The 21,689-nt window shown below is 37.7% G+C and overlaps 1 protein-coding gene across 1 annotated transcript; it reads right to left on the bottom strand.

Moving 5' to 3' along the window:
• Positions 1-14,683: 14,683 nt before the first annotated feature.
• On the bottom strand, positions 14,684-20,609 carry PRR32 (proline rich 32). The gene is made up of 2 exons (XM_037041348.1): positions 20,395-20,609; positions 14,684-15,560 (listed from the first exon to the last, which is right to left on the bottom strand). The coding sequence occupies exons 1-2, from the start codon at positions 20,607-20,609 to the stop codon at positions 14,684-14,686; spliced, it is 1,092 nt and encodes a 363-aa protein (XP_036897243.1).
• Positions 20,610-21,689: the final 1,080 nt, after the last annotated feature.

Below are 21,689 nucleotides of genomic sequence, written 5' to 3'. Positions count from 1 at the left end.
TCAAGGTGGATAAAAGACTTAAATATAAGCCGTGAAACCATTAAAACCCTAGAGGAGAGCCTTGGCAAGAAAATCTCAGATATTCCACGCAGCAATATTTTTACTGATACGTCCCCTAGAGCAAGGAACATAAAGGAAAGAATAAACAAATGGGATCTCATCAAAATTAAAAGCTTCTGCATGGCTAAGGAAAACAGTATCAAGATACAAAGAGAAGCAACAGCTTGGGAAAACATATTTGCCAATGATACCTCAGATAAGGGTTTAATCTCCAAAATATACAAAGAACTCATTCGGCTCCACTCAAAGAAGACAAGCAACCCAATCAAAAAATGGGCAGAGGACTTGAACAGACATTTCTCCAAGGAGGACATACAGAGAATCCAGAGACACATGAAAAGATGCTCGATATCACTAGCTATCAGAGAGATGCAAATTAAAACCGCAATGAGATACCACTTAACACCAGTCAGATTGGCTATCATAAACAAAGAAACAAACAACAAGTGCTGGAGAGGTTGTGGGGAAAAGGGGACTCTAGTTCACTGTTGGTGGGATTGCAGACTGGTACAACCACTATGGAAAACAGTATGGAATTTTCTAAGAAAACTAAAAATGAACGTACCTTTTGACCCAGCAATTCCACTCTTGGGAGTATATCCTAAGAACCCTGAAACACCAATCCAAAAGAACCTATGCACCCCGATGTTCATAGCAGCACAATTTACGATAGCCAAGAGTTGGAAGCAGCCTAGATGCCCATCGGTAAATGACTGGATCAGAAAACTATGGTACATTTACACAATGGAATTCTATGCTGCAGAAAGGAAGAAGGAACTATTACCCTTTGCAACATCATGGATGGAACTGGAAAGCATTATGCTTATGGAAATAAGCCAGGCGGTGAAAGACGAATACCATATGACCTCACCACTAACAGGAATCTAAACAACAAAACAAACGAGCAAGCAAAATGTAACCAAAGACACTGAAATACAGAATGTGCTGACAGGGTCCAGAGGGGAGAGAATCACAGGGGAAAAGGGGATGGACTCACATGAACAAATATAAAGGACACATGGACAATAACTAAGCGTTGGGGGCGGAAATGGGAGGGAGGTGAGGAGGATGGGGTAGGGGGCGGGCAGGGTTGGGAATATAAGACAGAAAGCTGAACTTGAACAAGAATTAAATTAAAAAATTATTTTAAAAAATAAAAAATAAATAAAAAATTTTATTCAATTTGTTGAGTGACATTGGTTAACAAAATTATTTAGGTTTCAAACGTACAGCTCCATAATATATCACCTGTATATTGTATTGTGTGTTCATCACACCAAGTGAAGCTTCCTTTCACCACCATTTATCCACCTTTACCCTCTTCTACCTCCCCTACAACACTTTCCCTCTGGTAATCACCATACTGGTGTCTGTGTCTGTGAGGGGGTTTTTTTTTTGGCTTTAACACCTTCACCGTTTTCACCCACCACTCAACACTCATCACATCTGACAGCTGTCAGTCTATTCTCTGTATCTCTGAGTGTATTTCTATTTTTTGGTAGGTTATTTTGCCTTTTAGATGCCACATATAAGTGAGATCACATAGATTTGCCTCTCTCTGACTGGCTATTTCACTTAGTAGAATAATCTCCAGGTCCATCCAGGCTGTAACAAAAGGTAAACTTTTCTTCTTTTTATGGCAGAGTAGTATTCCATTGTGTAAATGTACCACAACTATTTTTATCCACTCATCTACAATTGCATAAAAAAAGTAACATTTTAGTCTGTGGTGGAAGGTCCTGTTCTCCTGACTAGGCTTTTTCATTCCAATTTGCCTTACCCATAAGTCTTTTCCCCACTTCTCTACCTCTCCATTTATATCTCTACCACTCCATTGTCTATCAACTCAGCAGCCCTCTAATCCCCTGGAACCATGGCTTTGATCACTACTGCCCAACAGAAAGTGACACTGTTCCTTACCTGCCTAACCGAAGCTTTGCATTCAACTTCAGCTTCAAATTGGGCTTGATCCCACTGTGACCAGTTAACTAGGAACAAGGATACAAAGAGGGAAATTCTCATCCACTTCTAAACTGTGGAACCCAGGAAAAATAAAGAGATAAATCTTTGAAACACTGTAACTTCTAGACGTAGTTATTAACTCGTCTAGAATTAACTATGCTATTCAGAAACAGCAGGGTGCCTGCTTCTTCAACTGCAGAGGAAAAAAGTGACTCTTTCAAACTCAGGCATTTTTTTGGCTGTGCCTGAAGCCTGGGCCTATGTTCTCAGCCTACTTCCCAGCTCACCCTGACACCAGGTATTCTTACAGAGATGAGCTTGCCTTTCCTCCTAACGCAACTTGTGTGTTTTAATCCAATAGGCCCTTGAGATAGGAGCGAACTAAGGCCCCATCAGTGGCAAAATTGCTACCATAGGCACCTCTCTTACTGAATTGAACAGTACTGTATCAGCCTCCAGTACTTGCAGGAATTATACCAAATGACTAGTACTATTCTCTCTCTCTCTCTCTGGCTCCTCATGGGTGAGGAGCCAAACTTGTAAAAGCCTTGAGATCTGCAAAAAGGGTCCAGTTTAATCAAAGCTGTCGACTTCACCAGTAATGAAGGGGATATGAGTAGTCTGTGGCAAGCTTAGCTCTTAGTCTTTTGCTGGCCAGCTCATCTTGCTTCATGTTGCCAGAGACATCTGGTAGCTTTGTGGTGGAGAGATGGGGTTCACCCTATAACCCACTAGTTGGGTCCTTGGGTAATCAAGGAGGACACCTCTTGGGAGCCCAAGAGTTCTACTCTTTGTTCTATCATGTCACCAGAGATGTCTTGTAGCCTTGTGGTGGGCAAATGTGGAACACCCTATATCCTACTAGTTGGCTCCCAGAGCAAAGACCAGGGATGCCTCTCAGAGCCCAAGAGTTCTTTATTTTCTTTTTAAAGTTGTGCCATGGAGCAAATGTGAAATACACCCTCTATTCCCCCCAGAATCTATGTTGGGATGCATCCTTAGAAACAGATAAATTCAGTCCTGAGTGTCTCAACAAAAAGAGACTGATTTTCTTGTGTAATACAGCTTGGCCTCAGTATAACTTGGGAGAAAGGGCCACATGGCCTGAAAATGGGAGTAGCAATTACAACACCATACTCCAGTTACATCTATTCTGTGGAGGCTAGGCAAGTGGTTGGAGCTTTACTATGTACAGACATTTTTGTGTTATCTCATGTCCCATCTTTTTGTTCTGTTTTGAAGAAAACATCTACTTCAGGAAACATCTGTAGGAAACATCTACAGACCCCCTTCTATGTTCCCCACCTGCCTCTCAGGGTGAGGAAGAGGAGGCTAGAACACCTGTCTCTCAGGGGGAATATAGCAGGTCTCAGAGCCCCGAAACCTTAACCCCTGAGTTAACAACTACAATATCTCCTCCCCCCATTCTCCCATATACCCAAAGCTACCAAAGGAAGAGAAGACATAAGGAATGGAAATATAATTTTAGTAAATATTCAAAAGACAAGTATTTTCCTTTATGCTTTATATTTTTTCTCCCTACCTGATCCCTGCAGAAATTGGAATTCTGAAGGAGTGAATAAAGATATATGGTTTCTATGCACAAAACCAGTAAGACCAGTTGCTAATGGTGGTTTCATCAATAGAGACTTTGACTAGGATGTCATGCCTGAAGGAGGCGTGCCTGCACTCTGGTTGTCACTAAAAAGCCTTGAGGAAGGAGATGGATTTTCAAAGATAGTAAAAGCCCACCAGAGGAAAAGCCTGGTGCCTTGTTTTGTTGTGTGGTTTGTGGCAGTCTTTCCAGGAAAGGAAGGAAGGTTGCTTTCCTGAAAGATGGCTAGGAGAAACCTGAAGGCACAATGGAAAACCTCAGGAACTTGAAAGAAGCAGATGTGAGGCTCAGATTCTGTGCCCTCAAGAGTGGACTAAAGAGTCAGTCTACAGGTTCCCTGGGTGAGTTCCAGCAAAGCAGACTTAAAGATCATATATGATCAATTGCTGTTCTGGTTGTATTCATGCAAACACACAAGCAAAATTAAAACTACACTCAGTGCAGCCCTTTTAATGGCAATGAAGGTGATCTTATGGAGAAATACCATGATTTAAGGACAATCACAATTCTCAGTGGCAGACATTAGACTTGTACAGCTAACTATCTTCAAAGTTCCTTTTCATTTGGAAGTTGCAACTGGGTTTAACACATCATCAAACATGCTCAGTTTATAGGCATGGAGGATCTGTCAAATTCCCACAGTTAAATGTCATACCAACAAAGGCCTTGCAACTGTATGTCTTCCCAAAAAGCATTCTTGCATACCCAGAGACTAGTTTGTGGGTTGTTGTGTAAATTAACCATTCTGCACAAGTTTTCTCATTGCAGGTTTGTCTGTCCACCTGAAGAGTTCCTGCACTCATTCCAGACTGGGGACCAAGTCTTACTAAAGGCCTGGAAGACTCAAGACCCAGAACAGCAGCTAGCCGAACAATGGACCCCTCCCTATGATGGCCTGTTGACAACCCATTCTTCCCTAAAGCTGATGGGAATCAAGTCTTAGATCTACCACACAGACTATTCAACAACTCACTAACTCTTCTAAAACAGAGGCTATAAAGGTGCAAATGATAATTACAAACAACCTCTGGGACCTCTGGGACTGGAGGCTCAAGGCACATATCACAGGCCAATGGAAAGACACTTTCCTCCACTTCCCCTGACCAACATACAGCATCCTTGGCAGTCTGAGAAATTCTTCACCAACTCCCAGATAGAATAGGGAGAGAGTTTTGTGGTTCTCAGTAGGCAGGGTCTAATGTCCTATCCAAGCCTGAAGTAGCTACAGAAGATGAGCCTTCACTTCTCAGCAGCCCAAAAAAGAATTTCTGAGAACCATGTCTCTCAGAGGGAATTAAGTCAGGAGACAGCATAGGAAGCACTCTGAGATTGTGCTGATGCTACTGGCCAGCACCTAGCATCCTGGTTGCCTGGAAATGCCTTTTAGCACTTACATAGAATGAACAGCAAACCAAGGCAGGGAGGATGGAGACACATCTTACCCACTGACTCAGCAGTCCTGAGCCTGGTCAGATAATAGTGCCAAGTGTTCCAACATCACAGGAAAGACCATGCTTACGTGAGAGGATAGCAGTCCTTGAAATTCTTATAGTGTTTCCACTATCTGGGAAAGAAAGCCTTGAAACTGAACTTTCATCCCAAGGCCTGAAATGTGGGAGAGGATCCACAGGGCCCAAAGAAGCAGCCCATAACTAACTTTGGGTACTGCTCCAATTTTAATTAACTGCCTCCTGTCATGTATCTGTTTTACAAGAAGATGAACAAATGGAGTCAAGATAAGGATTCAGGCTGACAGAGCTCCACACATACCTAATTTAGGATAGTCACATTCTCCCAGGAAAGCTAGCACCACGTTTACCCATTAATCAATATGTAACTTTTTTACTCCCATCCTGCCAACTATATAAGTCCTCAGCACAAAGGACTATCTCTCTCTTGGGTCTCTGGCCACCCAGGCTCAGGCAACCCAGGTTCAGCCACCCAGGGCCTTGCCACCCCAGCATTCTGCCACCCTTTCTTTTGCCTCCCTGCTTTTCTGTCAGCCTATGCCTTTTGCCCCTCCCCCTACCTTAGGTAAGCCCATTATTTTCCATGGGAGTGGATCATTAACAAACTCTGATTGCATGCTTAAATAAATAAATAAATAAATAAATAAAATAGCTAGGGATAAATTAAATCAAGCATGTGAAATACCCATATTCAGATTGTTATAAGACACCAAAGAACGAACTTGAAGAAGATACATATAAATGAAAGGATATGTATCATATTCATGTACAGAAAGAATTAACATTAAAATGTTAATTGTTGTTAACAAAAATGCCCATACTACCCAAAGCAATCTATAAATTCAATGCAATTCCTATCAAGATACCAATGATATATTTCACAGAACTAAAATAAATATTCTAAAAATTTAAACAAAACCACAAAAGACCCCAAATGGCCACCACAATCTTGAAAGAGAACAAAGTTGGTAGAATTATGCTACTTGATGCTAGACTATGCTACAATGTTATAGTAATCAAAACAGCATGGTATCCACATAAAAACAGACATATAGAGCAACATGACATGCTTTTAAAATTTTTTGTACTTAAAATACATGTAAAAGTTCATTTTAAAAAATATAACTCTTATTTTTCTGATGGTGGCATTTTGGAACATTTTGTTTACTTCTTATTTTTCACTGTTAAGTGCAAAGATGAGCCTAATTATAGCTAAAGATTTTTCCATATCCATGATTATTTTCTTAGGCTAAACTCAACAAATGAGATTCTTGGATGAAAGCACATCACAATTTTAAGGAATTTTTTAAATATTGCAAACTATTCCCAATATACATTTTGCCATTTATACTTCCACGGGTAGTGTATGAGAGCACCTATATTCCCCAACTCTCTGACAATGGATAAAATTATATAACAGAAACATTGCCTATCTGACAGGTAAGAAATTGTATTTCTTATTTTAACTTACACTTATAAACTAATTATTTTATGTTTATTAGCCATTTTATTTTTCTTTTGTAAATTACCTTTTAAGTCTTTCATCCATTTTTAAGAGGACATGCACTTTTCCTATTGGCTCATAAATGTTATATTTATTAATAACATTTAAACTTATTTCTATATATGCTCTACAATTTCCCAAATGATTCATTTGCTTTTGAATTCTGTTTATGAAAATTCTCACTAAGCTCATTTTAATATTTTGTGCATTCTTCTGTGATTTATGAATTTTTTGTCATAAGAAAAATCAAGATTGTATAAATATTCAGCTATTTTACTAGCATTCACATTTATTTTTCTTTTATTCTTTACATTTATATCTTCAGTATATTTGAAACACATTTTATTTTATTTTTATTTTTTAATTTTTATTTTTATTTAATTCTTGTTCAAGTACAGTTTTCTGTCCTATATTCCCAGCCCTGACCCCCCCAAATGCTCCCCACCTCCCTCGCATTTCCACCCCCCACCTTAGTTATTGTCCATGTGTCCTTTATACTTGTTCATGTGAGTCCACCCCCTTTTCCCCAATGATTCTCTCCCCTCTCCCCTCTGGACCCTGTCAGCCTGTTCCATATTTGAGTGTTATTGGTCATATTTTGCTTGCTTGTTTGTTTTGTTGTTTAGATTCCTGTTAATGGTGATATCATATGGTATTCGTCTTTCACCACCTGGTTTATTTCGCTCAGTATAATGCTTTCCAGTTCCATCCATGATGTTGCAAAGGGTAGGAGCTCCTTCCTTTCTGCAGCATAGAATTTCATTGTGTAAAAGTACCATAGCTTTTTGATTCAGTCATTTACTGATGGGCACCTGGGTTGCTTCCAGCTCTTGGCTATCGTAAATTGTGCTGCTATGAACATCGGGGTGCACAGGTTCTTTTAGATTGGTGTTTCAGGGTTCTTAGGATATACTCCTAACAGTGAAATTGCTGGGTCAAAAGGCACGTTCATTTTTAGTTTTCTTAGAAAATTCCATACTGTTTTCCATAGTGGTTGTACCAGTCTGCAATCCCACCAACAGTGGTATTGCAGTGGTATTGCAACTAGGGTACCCTTTTCCCCACAGCCTCTCCAGCACTTGTTGTTTGTTTCTTTGTTTATGATAGCAATTCTGACTAGTATCTCATTGTGGTTTTAATTTGCATCTCTCCGATAGCTAGCAATACTGAGCATCTTTTCATATGTCTCTGGATCCTCTGTATGTCCTCCTTGGAGAAATGTCTGTTCAAGTCCTTTGCCCATTTTTTAATTGGGTTGCTCATCTTCTTTGAGTGGAGTTGAGTGAGTCCTTTGTATATTTTGGAGATTAAACCCTTGTCTGAGGTATCATTGGCAAATATGTTTTCCCAAGCTATTGCTTTTCTTTTTATCTTGATAATGTGAAACACATTTTAAAACATTGTGTCTCAAGAGGATTCTAACTGTGTCATGTTTTGTTCTTGGTCAAATCACTAAATTTCTGAAGTCTCATTTTCTCCATCTGCAAATTGAAGACCTATCAGTGCAATAGAAGAAGTAGAAATTCTAAATACAAACTAGGGAGCATAGGAGAACTTAGTCTATCTAGGGTATATATCTTCTATCACTGAAGGAAAATTAATGTTCCCTTAGTAATCAGTCATTTCCACAGGTGTCTACTCAGGTTTTATTTTCAATAACACCCAATGTACAACTATTCTTATAGCATATGAGGTCTGTCTGGAAAAAGTTGAACCACTGTTAATATAACATGAATGGTTTGCATGACATCAATGTAACCTGACAGCCAAGGAGAGTGGACTGGAATGCACGTGTGTGAACAATGACAACTTCACTGCACTAGTCAGTGGGGGTGGTAGATACTGTTGAGTGAGCATGTGTACTGTGTGGCCATCACATTTAAAATGACTGAGCAAGTAGAAGAATGACTCGGCATCAAATTTTGCATTAGGCTTGAACATTTCTCCACAGAAACTGTTTTGATGATTCAGAAGGCTTTCAAGGATGATGCAATGAGAACAGTGCAAATAAAAGTGTGTCACAAATACTTTAATGATGGTTGAGAATCTTTTGAAGGTGATCCACATCCTGGAAGGCCTGCAACAAGCAGGACACTTCAGAATGTTGAACATGTACCAGCTGCAATCAACAAAGATTGGTGAACTGACAGTGTGAGAACTAGAAGCTGATCTGGGGACTCCAAACACCACTGTGTCTGAGATTTTGATGCAGGATCCTGGTATGAAATGTGTCATGAAAAAATTCATTCTGTGGCCTCTGCTATCAGAGCAGAAGAATCATTGTATTTCAGTTGCTAATGACTTGATTCAAACTGCTACCAATGAACCAAATGTGGTGCCCTGTGACCTCTGGCTTTTCCCCAAACTAAAATCACCTTTGAAAGGGAAGAGATTTCTGACCATTGATGAGAGTCAAGAAAATACAATGGGCCAGCTGATGATAATTTCATCAAAAGATTTTGCAGAGTATTTTGAAAAACATAAGAGATGCTAGAAGAACTGTGTGAGGACCCAAGGTGCCTACTTTGAAGGGAACTGAGGCATCAATGTCCTCTGTACAACATTTGTTGCATCCTGCATCTTCTTCAATAAATGTCTCTATTTTTTATATTACATGGCTGGATACTTTCTGAACAGACCTTGCATGTTCAATAGACATTGAATATATTTAATCTTTAAGCCCATGGATTCCATATCTTATACTCTGTTATACTTGCTTTTTGTTTTGGTTAGATGAGCCTAAGACCCCAAATTGAAGTATATCTTACCAGTTTTCCAATGAATGGTTGATTGCTCCTGATAACAACATCAAATCATATAGAGAGGGTGAGATTTAGGCATTGAAATGGACATTTTCCTCATATAATTTCACTTTGTAGCAAATGCCTAAAGGATAAATGAGCTTTTGCTCTGTTTTCAAGTGATATGTACATAGATTTATTTGACTGGAAAGGTTAAAATTGTTAAGTAATCATAAACCTTGACAATGTGGGATGCATTTTTATCGCTATTAGTTTGTGAAAATACCTAGCACTGAAGCAATAAAGTTTATATAAACTCTAAAGATATGTTTTTTAACAGTCATGTTATTCTGTTAAATTTGGGATTGTCCATGATTTTACTGATCATTATTACAATATTATCTAATAGGTTTTTAAACTATACATCATTATTTATATTTGACTATTTTTCACCAGATGTGACTTATTACTAATACACAATTTTTAATGATCTTATTATGGCTAATCCAGTTTTTAGTTAGAGCATTAAACATTGTCTTCAGTACATTTATTGTTAAGTGTATTACTAACAGTATTGAGCACCAATGAGGATTAACACAATGTATAAGAATTTTACTCCTAAAAGAGATATAAATAGGGCCTCTGGGGAAAAGAAGAGATTACTCAGTTTCTGGATCAAGTGTAATTAATAAAGCCAGTAGCTCCACCTTAGAAAATTATGATTTAGTGGGAAGAGTAAAAAGGCAAAATTAGAAAATCATCAGTGTACCTCACTAGCAGAAAAAATGATTGGAGTTTAAATTTTAAAAATGTTCAGGGTCTGGTATGTTTGAGAACTTAAAGAGAAAATCTTCTTTTGTGAGCTTAATTCAATGCATCCCCACTTCACTAATAAAGTGAATCTTAATGACGGTGTATCTGCTTGTCAAGGCCAATCTGAGGGAATGATGAACCCTAAATCAGAAAGAGCTTTCAGTTTCACGGACTGAATATGAGATTGGCTGCTTTCTAATGACAGATGATACTTATGGGAAGGAATGAAGCAGCAGAGATAGATTCATTTTTAGGAAGTGTGAATAGTCCTTCTCTAATCATCTCATCTCCACCCTTTCTCCTACATAGAGCTCCTACATGGAGCCCCTTCTGTCATGAAACACTTAATTCACAACCCTTCTTTCTTTTCAAACTGCCTCTTCTATCTTTTCTGGATTACATTCTCCCACACCCAGATTTGTTACTTTTCCTGCAGTACTTCCAATTAGCATTTGCTTCTTTTTGTAAAGCACGTCTCTCTTCTAAACTGACAGTAGCCCTGCCCCTCTCTATTTTTAATCCTGCCTTTCTCCATCTGTTTTGCTCTGTCTCTTATGCACAAACACTATCCATCAACCCTCATACTCCCTGTGTCACTCTACCTCTGAGCCAGAGCTTTTACAATCAGGGTGTTGTTTGAAGTAAATTACAAATGTATATTTTCCAATAAATTACATGATTAAACACCATTAGATGGACACAGTCCTTTCTGGTAAGATTGATGGGTTTCTGTGCTTTATATTAGTTTATTTTACTTAGAAAAATACATTTTTGGAGTTAAGAAAAACAATAATTTTGTCTCCATAAAGTAATATATGATACTGGTTTATTCTCAAAATCAATGGTGGCATCACTTCACAAAAATGAGTATTACAGATCATTTCTTTGAGGAACTGAGATATTGAGAAAGTCTTCCTGAGTGGCAGCAACAAGTCCCCAAAGGTGGGTTAGAAAGCATATATACTTAGTCAATCTTTAGCAAAAGTAATACCCTCTCTTTTTAAATTTAAATTATTTTATGGTTGTTCAATTACAGTTGTCTGTATTTTCTCCACACCCCTCCCCCCCAACCAAACCCACCTCCCTCCCTTGCTTCCACCCTCCTTCTTGGTTTTGTCCATGTGTCCTCTATAGTAGTTCCTGAAAAACAAAAAAAAATTAAGAAATCAACATATAATAAATTAGTGTATTAAATTACTTCTTTTTATGCTACCTCAGTTATACAATTAAATCTTTAAACTTCTTCAAAAAAAGTAAGCCCCTGTCAAACACTTAAGAAAAAGATTTTATAAGATTGCATGATAAAGCACAATTTCTCTGACTTCTCAAATTTAGAGACTTGATTTGATGTATACTATACATTTTTATTATTATAAAGAAAAAATAAATATCACCACAGAGAAAGAGATGGGTTCTTTTACTTTAGTCTCATTACTTCCTTATTCTGTGGGAGTATCATTCAATCTGACTCATTATAAAGAAGACATACAAGGACTTGTGATAACTATGGAGTTAACCTATGACATGACTTAGTGTTTTTCATTTGCCTAAAATGCCATTTTTCTTTGGCTTTGACCCATTTGATCTTGAAATAGAGTTATTTTATATAGTTCTATTTTTAAGTCCTTTAAAAATCAACATATCTTAGTCATACTTGATAATCTAAAACCATTGTTCCAGTACAATGTGATAATTATGGAACGATATATTTCTCCCTGACTGTATATATGCTACCCAGTTATTAAGTGACAGTCACACAGTAAACCTCTTGTTACATGGTAGATGAAGATAGCACTATGATCTCAACCTTAAGACTCCAGTGGAAGTAAATTATTTGGTCTTGTTTCATGTTTTTGTCATAATAATTCTCAGAAGAATGAGGCATAATTTTAATGTCATTCTGGTTTATGAAAGACTATAAACTTTAACAATTTCATCTCTTTGAACTTTAACCTTTTCAATCTCCTATAGTTTGATTGGCTGCCTGTGTACTTCTATCAGGCTACAGAAGTTGTAAAAGTGGAAAATAAAAATGGCAAGTGAATCATACTTTGGGACATGACAGAGGTCAAAGTTGTACAAGTTTATTATTATCTTCTAGAGAATATATAGGACATTTAAATTCCTATGCTATAGTCTTGTGACAAAATTATGTGAAATATACATAATAAACAGTACAATATGAACCTTCTTCTGACAATCATTAAAACCTAGGATAAGAAATACTTACTCCATCTTCATTACCATCAAAAGAAAGGACTACTTTGTGGATACTTATCTCTCCCTTTCTCCTTTAAGAACTATTTAAGCCACAGAAAAGTAACAGGAAACGTACTTGTTCAAGAGTGTTGAATATATTTTGTTATAAGCACTTCCCAAAATAAATATGATGTTGTGGTATTCAATTTCTATTGACCCATACTGCACCAGAATAATTTTAAAATAATGATTTTAAGGCAAATCATCTGCTTAAAAATTGATTTTTCTGTAATGGAGGACATGCAATAACAAAATTACATAGTATTTCTATACAGAAGCCATGAATAATCAAAATATTTGCATTCCACTTGCATTTAACAATAATATTCTAGGGTCACTTGATCATTGCATTCACTGATACCTGTTATATAGGTACACAGCTCTAAATAAACTAAAAAATATATATATCCTATACCACCCAGGTATAAAGAAAACAATGCCTCAATTTGCTAACAGTCTTTGTTGCTTACTCTAAGTGTTCAGTGTTTAGAAATGACATACAAAATAAACATGTACAGAGGGTTAAGAAAGAGAACAGGCGGGTGAAAAAGAGCAGATTGTGCTGGTGGCACTTTCTTGTTAGAGTGAATTTGTCATGGATTGCTGTAATTGTGAGTAAAGTCTTTGTGAGCATTTATCAGAGCACTTTCTTCAAGAAGGAAAAATTATTCTTGTGCTGTGGCCACTTACCACACCGTTTGGCAACTCTCCAGAGATGCAGCACTGCCATTCACACAACAACTTGATTCCTTGTCAAAATATTTTTTAACATCTGGCTCAAAAGATATTTTTTATGACTATAAGCATGCTCACCTCTTCTGTTCATTAAGGCTGAAAATTCAATAAGTGTTTGGTGTACTGGGACTAAGCTACTTCATAGTGAGCAGCTGTCAAATGATTTGCTGAAAATTTCTGCTCAGCCCACCACAGTGAATTGATAGAAAATTGCCAGTTTCAGGACATACTCAGAGTGAGGGGAATTTTAGCAATCTCTTTCTAAGCCTTGCACTACCACCTGTAAATTTAGAACAACCTATTAAAAAACAAAAAGAAAAATAAACCTGGATCCATGTGGCTTTTTTACCAAGGCAGCAAAGAACCCATTATTTATACTGAAAGCACATTGGTGGTTTTGCTTGTAGGCTACGTGTCTTTTGGATCTGCAGGATCTATCAGCCTTTAACCAAGTGCTTACACCACCTACATCATTTGGCCTGGGCATCAAAAATGCTCATTTGAAGAATTGTCCTCTAAAGTCATTTCTAATCTAGTGATTGTTAATACACAGTAGCATTGTGTATAAAGGCAACTATGTGAATTAAGTTGTACCAAGGTCAGAATTACCATCCTTCTGCTTAGTATGCTGTGCCCATATCTTTGTCGCCTAAATTTGAAAAAGTTCCTATCTGGGCATTTTGATAATCTCTCAAAATCATCATTATAATGGAGTGTTGCAACATGCTATAAAAAGCGCAAAGAGTAGCATTGGAGAAAATAATTTCACATGAACAAAATACTTTCACTTGCATTTAAAAATTTTGATGATACAATAGCCCTTTGTTCACAGAATGGATGAAGGGATCAGCCATTTACTGGTCTTTTTAAGACAGCTTTATATATACCGTGTACTTCGCATTCTTGAGAGGGAAACACTAGTTTGAGTTTCAAGCAATGGTGTAGAACTCTTCCATCTCTCTTGCCCCTTTTCTTTTGTGCTCTCTCAGCCTGGTTCAGCCTCTAACTGCGAAATGTTGGCTCTGTTATTCTCATTTCATCTCATCTAGCTACTTTTCTGTTAGTGCATTTTTCTCTACTATCTGGACTTTGGTTTACCTTTATGGACCTTATCCTAATCCACCCATCCTGCTTCAAGCAACCCTCATAATCTTAGGCAGGTAGAAATTCCCTGCTCTAGACTTGGCTAAGTCTAGAAATATCCCAGTGGCCCCTCAGTACAGTCATATGGCTGTAAGCCAGTGACGGGGATCCAACTAAGCTACTTAGAAAACATTGGTACATTACTCATTTCATGTCCTTAAAAGAGAAAGCAAAATCCAAGGTCCAGGCTCCCAGAGTGGTGGTTAAAAATGACTCATGATACTTCCAACTTTAGAATCTTTATTGAATTTCCACATATGTAAGGCGCACCAGTGCTAAACAGAGAGAAAGAAGGTAGGGGGTTTCAAAAAGAAAAACATAAATGAATTACTTTCACCTCTTTCCCCTACGCTTTTTAAATTTTCCCCTTCTATTTTTGCTGTCATTTGTTCTCTCTGATAAAGGATGCAGGGGGTATCATGTTCCTGGGAGGGAAATGGGCAAAAGTGGGAAGAGGTGGAGAACCATTTATTGGGGCAGGAGCAAAACGCATAGGCATATTGAGAAATGGATTGAAACTCCAAAATAGAGGGCATATAAAGCCAGGAGCAGAAGGCCAGGAAGGTAAAGGAGCAATACCAGGAGGAATGATTACAGGCCTCTGCCAATTCTCCATGGAGAGCCATGGGCTTCCCGTTGGGAAAGAAACATGAGCCATCCTTTCATTGTTGGGCATTCTCAGATATCCTGGAGGCGCCTCCGTCATTATTCCAGATCTAATGGTGGGGATACCTGGAGGACCTCTTACTTGTGGGCACCTGAGTGGAAAGAACCCTTGACCTTGTGGCAAAGCCACATGGACATTTGCATTATTGACACCTCTTTCCATGTTCTCATTGCTGACCCCTGCTCCCCCTACCATCAGTGAGGGAGAGCTACTAGAGAATTTTGGGGATATATTAATAGAATCTTGTCCCATTTGCTTCCAGACTGCTAGCCCCTCAGAGCTATTTACTTCTGCAGTTGCTAGGGACTCTTTCACAACAGCAGGTGGTGGCCCCTCTGGATGTTTAAGAGCTCTTGAACTGTCCACAGGAATGTTGGATCCTCTTTTCTCCCAGAGGCTCTCCAGTTGCTCTCTTGCAAGTTCAGGTGGCAAACTGAAGGGAAGTCTCAAAGGCAAACGAGGTTGTCCCCAGGATCCCACTTTATCCATCAGCATGGTACTGGAAAGCTGCAGAGACACACTGGGTTGTGGAGTCTCATTCTTATTTTCATCTGCAGTTACAGCTACAGGTGAAGAGGAGTGCCCTTCAAGGCTTGCAAAAATAGAAATAAATAGAAATAAATAAATAAATCTAATAAATATAAATAGAAATAAATAGATAGATAAATAGAAATAATTAGAATAAATAAATATAAATAAATAAATAAATAAATAAATAAATAATAAAATGGAAATGCAACAACTAGGAAATATCTAAAACACGTGATTTATTGAACTCTCTGAAATACACCAGGGGAAAGGAGAGAGCCTTATTTCTTCCTACTTCTACTTAGCAAACACTTCTTTAACTCACTTGACCCTTATCAGGCAACCTCTTTGGCACCAAGCTCTGTGATCACCCTTCACAAATGACCTGTGGCTCCACCCCATTCCTCATTTCCCCACCTCCTCAAGACAGCATCCCTAAAGGCCTCAGTGTGCAGGCTAGCCATAGCAAACAGCAGGTCTTTCAGTAGGATCAGTGATCCAGTAAGCCCAGCATTCACATTCTGGCAGGCATATCCTGGAGAATCTTTTGAGGGAAAACGGTTTTTTCTCTCCACAGAAGTCGAAGAAACATTAGTTACGTTAAACACTCCACATTGTTTCTCTTTATGAAGAATCATTCAACATTGAAGTAGAATTTTGTTACATTTTTCTTCATTCAATCCACACCACACCCTGGACTACCAATTTCCTCATGTTTAAACCCCACTGTTTAGACTAAGGATTCTAGAAAACTAATAATAGTTGATTGAACTTCATACATACTTCTGTCTTGAAATGACATTTAAAAATCACCACCCTAAACCCAGTCGGTATTCATAGTACCTGAGTGTATAACCTTCAAGTATTTGTCTGGGATCCCCTCCCGCACCCCCTCAAACCCACTCGTCCTTGTCCCACTTACTCAGGAAAAGTTGTACTCATTTTTGTACTTAAACATTCCCAGTACAAGCCACAGCGAAATTTAATAGGGAAACCCTCCTAAGTTGTCGGAGAAAATCGGCTGAATGTCCATGCAGATTAACACCGTCCAGAGCAACAACTGGTACTTTCACCTTAGAGCAGCTTGGCAGCTCGAATGAAGCCAGAGACCAACTGTTCTGGTTCTAGACCTGACCATTCTCTTGCTAAGGTGACCAGTTGCTAGGTAACAAGGGAGGAAAAAAAACACGCGCGGGGAGGGGGAAGGGATGAATCCATGACACTTTTGAAGGTAAATGTAAAATTCCTTTTTGCACATAGTAGATGAATGGTAAAGAGACATTCAGTCCCTTAACCTGGTTACAGGTCAATTGGAAAGACAATTAAGATTTTAGAAGAATCATGGAGACATGGTCCAATGTTAGGAGTTATTTCTGAAATTTTACTTAGGAAAGATAGTTATCACAAACATTGAGCAGACAGTTCCATACCTAATCTTCTCATTTAAACTTCTACTTTAGAAGATACATAGTATTAACTTGGTGGGGAACAGAGATTCGGGGGGGTTAAATTGTTTTTTAATCTGAGTCTCTTATGTGAAGATGAAATAAAATAGCACTATAAAAATACATCTAAGAATCATATAGCTTTTTATTTTTTAGCCCCTTGATTTGCAGTTCTTTCCTTCATTTTACCTTCTAGTTTATGAACTGTGTGTGTGTGTTATTTACACATACATAAATATATCAGTATATATTTATATAAAATTAATTTTATATATTTATAAAATATAAATATAGTTATATATTTATATAACTTATTATATAAATATATAATATATTTATATTAAGTATGTGTTTATAACATATATTTGTGTTATACATTACATATTATATACTGCATTATATTATATATAATATATTATATTTAATTACTGTACATTTATGTTATATAATATATAGTGTGGTATATATTGTATGTGATACACAAACGTATTTATATATTTATATAATATATAATATGGTATATATTATATTTATGTATTTATGTACTGTATTATATTTATATATTTTATATATAAAATTATATATATAATCTTCTGTGATAGACCTCTGGATACTTCTCTGCAAATGGAAGGAAGGAATAAAAGCTATAACAGGTATCAAACTTTACAAATATTCATATATTGCCTTGTAACTTTTTTGTATAAGGGGCTTTCTGCTTTTTCAACCTAAATTCCATCCCCCTCTTCCACTTTAAGCAAGAATATTTCCCCAGCTTTTATTTTCTGCTGTTGGTCTACAGATTGATTGCTCTGAAATTACAAAGGCCATCCCCTCATCTAAGAATACTAATAGATTGCATGCCTGCTTGTTTGTTTGTTTGTTTGTTTAAGAGACTGCTTTCGGGAGGGAAAAATGTAATGGAAGTTGAGGATTTATTGAAAAGTAGCATAGTTGTGAAAGCAGCTTAGCTATAAATGCCTTTCATTACTTATAATCCCTTATTTCAAGACACAACTCCAGACATTACTCACAGATTTGTCAAAAGGTTTTGAGAACTTCATTGAAATGCTAAGTGAGGGCAATAAAAAATGTTTACCTTTGCACAATTATGAGGTCATGAAAGATGTGATTGTACAGCTAAAATCAAATTTTTTTCAAAGAAATTTTGTAGATGTGTAACTGTGGGTAAAGTATCATTTCAAATATATCTTTTCACCCTGGCTGGTATGGCTCAGTGGCTTGAGTGGCTGCCTGGGAACCAAAGAGTCACTGGTTTGATTCCCATTCAGGGCACATGCCTGGGTTTCTGGCCAGGTCCCCAGTAGGGGGCGTACAAGAGACAACCACACATTGATATTTCTCACTCTCTCTTTCTCCCTCCCTTCTCCCTCTCTAAAAATAAATGAATAACATCCTTTAAAGAGTAAGTAAAAAACATCTTTTCAAGAAGATTTGGCTGGGTGGTGGGCACACAATGAAATATACTGATCATGTATTATAGAATTGTATCCTTGAAACCTATATAATCTTATTAACTGTTGTTATCCCAATAAATTTATTTTGTAGTATACATACTAAAATAAATACAGATAGTTTAGAAAAAAGAATCCAGGAGACACAGACATAAACATGAGTCTTTCTGTTGCAATCAGACTAATAAGAAAGTGATGAGGAGATTGTTAGTTTGATCTCTGAGAGACAATTGTCAAAGATCTCATCTGTTAACTCATTTTCAGATGTAATGTAGCTATGCCCCTGGAAAGGTCTGCAAGTTAAGGATGCCTAAAAAGTACTTCTAGAAGACAGACCAGGTATTTTTAGATGTCGGTTGCTATTTAATTCCATGTATTAAAAAGCATGAGATTAATGAAAGCATGATATTATCCCACAATGGGCCAGACAGCATTATTTAGTTTCACAACTATAGGCAGTACTCCTGTCCTCTCTGCCACCATCTGTCCTGCACACTCTATGTGATAACTGATGAAGATGAACAGGTGGAAGTGTGATCATTTCACCACCATAACTGGGAAAAGCAAATGACAATATACGCCTCACTGTTGGACCTATTTGTGTGAAATTCAATCAACTATTATTACTTTTCTCAAGTTTTTGCTCCAGATTTTTTTTAAAAATTGTTTTAAAACAGTAATTTATGGCAATTACTCCAAAAAGTTATATTTCCTTGCATACATCAGAAGTTCCTTCAACATATACACGTACTTCATTTCTTGAACTTGGTTTAAAAAGCAAAAACTATTATGGATTAGTTCCTTCTTGATTATAATGAAGAAATTATACATTCATGTTGAATACATTTTATCAAATATTATTAAAAATGAATCATATGTGCCAAGTTCAGAGTTTTGATTCTGGAGTCATAGGAATACAGATCTGGTATCAAATCTCAGCTTTTCTACTTACTGCCTTTGTAAATTTGAGCAGGTATCTTCTTTGAACCTCATTCTCCTCATTTGCAGAGTGGAATTACAGAGAGTTATGTATGAAAAGTGACTGTTACATACTAGGTGATTAAAATATAAACCCTTTCCTTATAGATATTATACTCGGCTTTCTTATATGTAAATGAAGGTGAGGATAATCTCTTAACTATTTGAGGGTTGTTGAGAAAATTTAATATGTTAATTACATTAAAGTGCTTTGCAACCTGTGAATCACTTTACATATGTTAGGCTAATATAACTCTGGATGATATTTCAAGGACAAGAAGAGTTTGGGGCCCATTTAAATAACATTGTGTAGGTGGCCACCTATTTCGCCTACATGGTTGTTTTTCATTTCCTGAATCAATAAAATGAGGATTAAGCACAGTATTTAAAAACCCCATGATGTAAAATACTTTAAACCTTTCGATTGGCACTATATAAATCTCACCTATTGTATTTAATGCCATAGCTGTGTTAGAATAAAGAGCGTGCATTTTTGCATTTGGATATCTATTTAACTGGTCTTTAGAATCTTGTGTTTCACAGCAGGAATCACTGAAAACCCCTGTGATGATTAGAATGGAAAGCTTGAAAAAAATTACTTGGTTTTGAGATAGTGAAGATTTGATTGATGCTCTGAACAGTTTAGAGGAAAAAAAATTCCCCTACTCTAGTCACCCCACCCCCTCCCACACACATAACCCTCTCAAGTAATCAAATAAATAGCTTACTGGAGAAAGTGTAACACTTTTATTGGTTGGCTATAATTCAGCATTCAGGAAAAATTTTGTTGATGTTACTCAAAATTAAAATAATAATAAAGCTCATCCAGAGAGACCATGTTTGTTCAAACACGTAAGTATTTGTTCAAAGGTCCTGGATAATTGCAAGTGCTGTGAATTCAGCTATCTTTTTGCCTTTATTTTTGAAGTATTTCAGATGTTCTGTAACTTACCAAACCAAGGTTTGGCAATTTGGCACCTTGATACATGAAGATTTTATTTACAAGATTCCAACGTCAAGGACAGGTGGAGGCTGAGTGCACTTCTGCTCAGAGCTCTGATTCCCCATGGTACCCAGCACTTCTCTTGCTCCCCAAAAGGCGATAAGCCACAACCATGCCCAGAAGTTCCCCACATCCTTATCCTTTCTTAAGCCAGCTGGGCAACACAGGTCTCCATCTCCTCTGTAAGGTGCTGTTATGGGCTTCAGAGTCGCCATCCTCTCGTAGCAGCTCTCTCCTTCAGGATCTGAGGTATGTTGTTCTCAGCCTGCATGTAATGATTCAGGGAAACATATGCCATGTTACACTGGATAGGGTGGACTCCAGGGAGGCGCATGACCCAAAAGAGTGGCTTCTCTGTACACCCTTCAGATAAGCAGAAGTCTGCATTCCCAGTCATAGTTCAATTCCATTCCAGGCATCTCCCACAAATCCATGCTTAGTTAGGCCTGCACAGCTCCATCAGGTCTCTTTATACCCTTTCCTCCTGCTTCCTCTCTTTCAGACCTCCTGATGGAATCCCCTTCTCTTTCAGCCTGTCCTTATTTTAAATGCTCAGCCTAGAACTTCCTATGTGATCTCTTATCAGGCCCCGCCTATGATGTGCTACTTTTGCTAGTTCCCCTGTATCTTTTACCTTCTTTTGGTAACATAAGAGTAAGAGATCCTTATGACACAGGGGCACCAACCTCCTCACCTATGTTGTGAGTCACAATATGCCCTTAAAGTCACTACACATTTTGCCCAGGACAGCAGCACAACTATTAACTTGCCATTGTTCCGCAAAGTAGCTTAACTGCTGTACCATCCACTTCCCTTTTCTCCCAATCTAGGTTTGTGTGGGTTTTCAGGGGACCCCCACTCTGCCCCCTGTTATACTCTCACTTCTGGTTTTCACAATAATAGATTGATATACGTGTTTATTGAGCAAAGAGTTCATCAGAAGAAAAGAGCAAGCCCTGGCTGGTGTAGCTCAGTGGATTGAGCACAGGCCTGTGAATCAGGCAGTCACGGTTCGATTCCCAGTCAGGGCACATGCCTGGGTTGCAGGTCAGTTCCCGACAGGGGCCAGTTCCCAGCAGGGGATGCACAAGAAGCAACCATACATTGATGTTTCTCTTCCTCTCTCCTTCCCTTCCCCTCTAAAGATAAATAAATAAATATTTTTTTAAAAAAGAAGAAAAGAGCAGACTATGGAGGGCCAGGAAATGGGAAAGCACCTCTTAGAAGGTTACTAAAATAATGGAGAAATCTCATTCAGTTACCAAAGTTTCAACAGCCCTATGGTAATATCTGAA

This window comes from Sturnira hondurensis, unplaced genomic scaffold (assembly GCF_014824575.4).
Source record: "Sturnira hondurensis isolate 20B ecotype Veracruz unplaced genomic scaffold, ASM1482457v3 Scaffold0003038, whole genome shotgun sequence".
Taxonomy (NCBI): domain Eukaryota; kingdom Metazoa; phylum Chordata; class Mammalia; order Chiroptera; family Phyllostomidae; genus Sturnira; species Sturnira hondurensis.
The sequence above is the reverse complement of the archived record's forward strand: the minus strand, read 5'-3'. Positions and strand labels throughout refer to the sequence as shown.

Excerpts from the sequence above, each read along its gene's own strand:
- PRR32 (XM_037041348.1), bottom strand. The coding sequence starts at position 20,609 with ATGGCGACTCTGAAGCCCATAACAGCACCTTACAGAGGAGATGGAGAC. Across the intron at positions 15,561-20,394 it reads GTCCTTGACGTTGGAATCTT|CCTTGAAGGGCACTCCTCTT; the intron begins GTAAATAAAATC and ends TATTTTTGCAAG.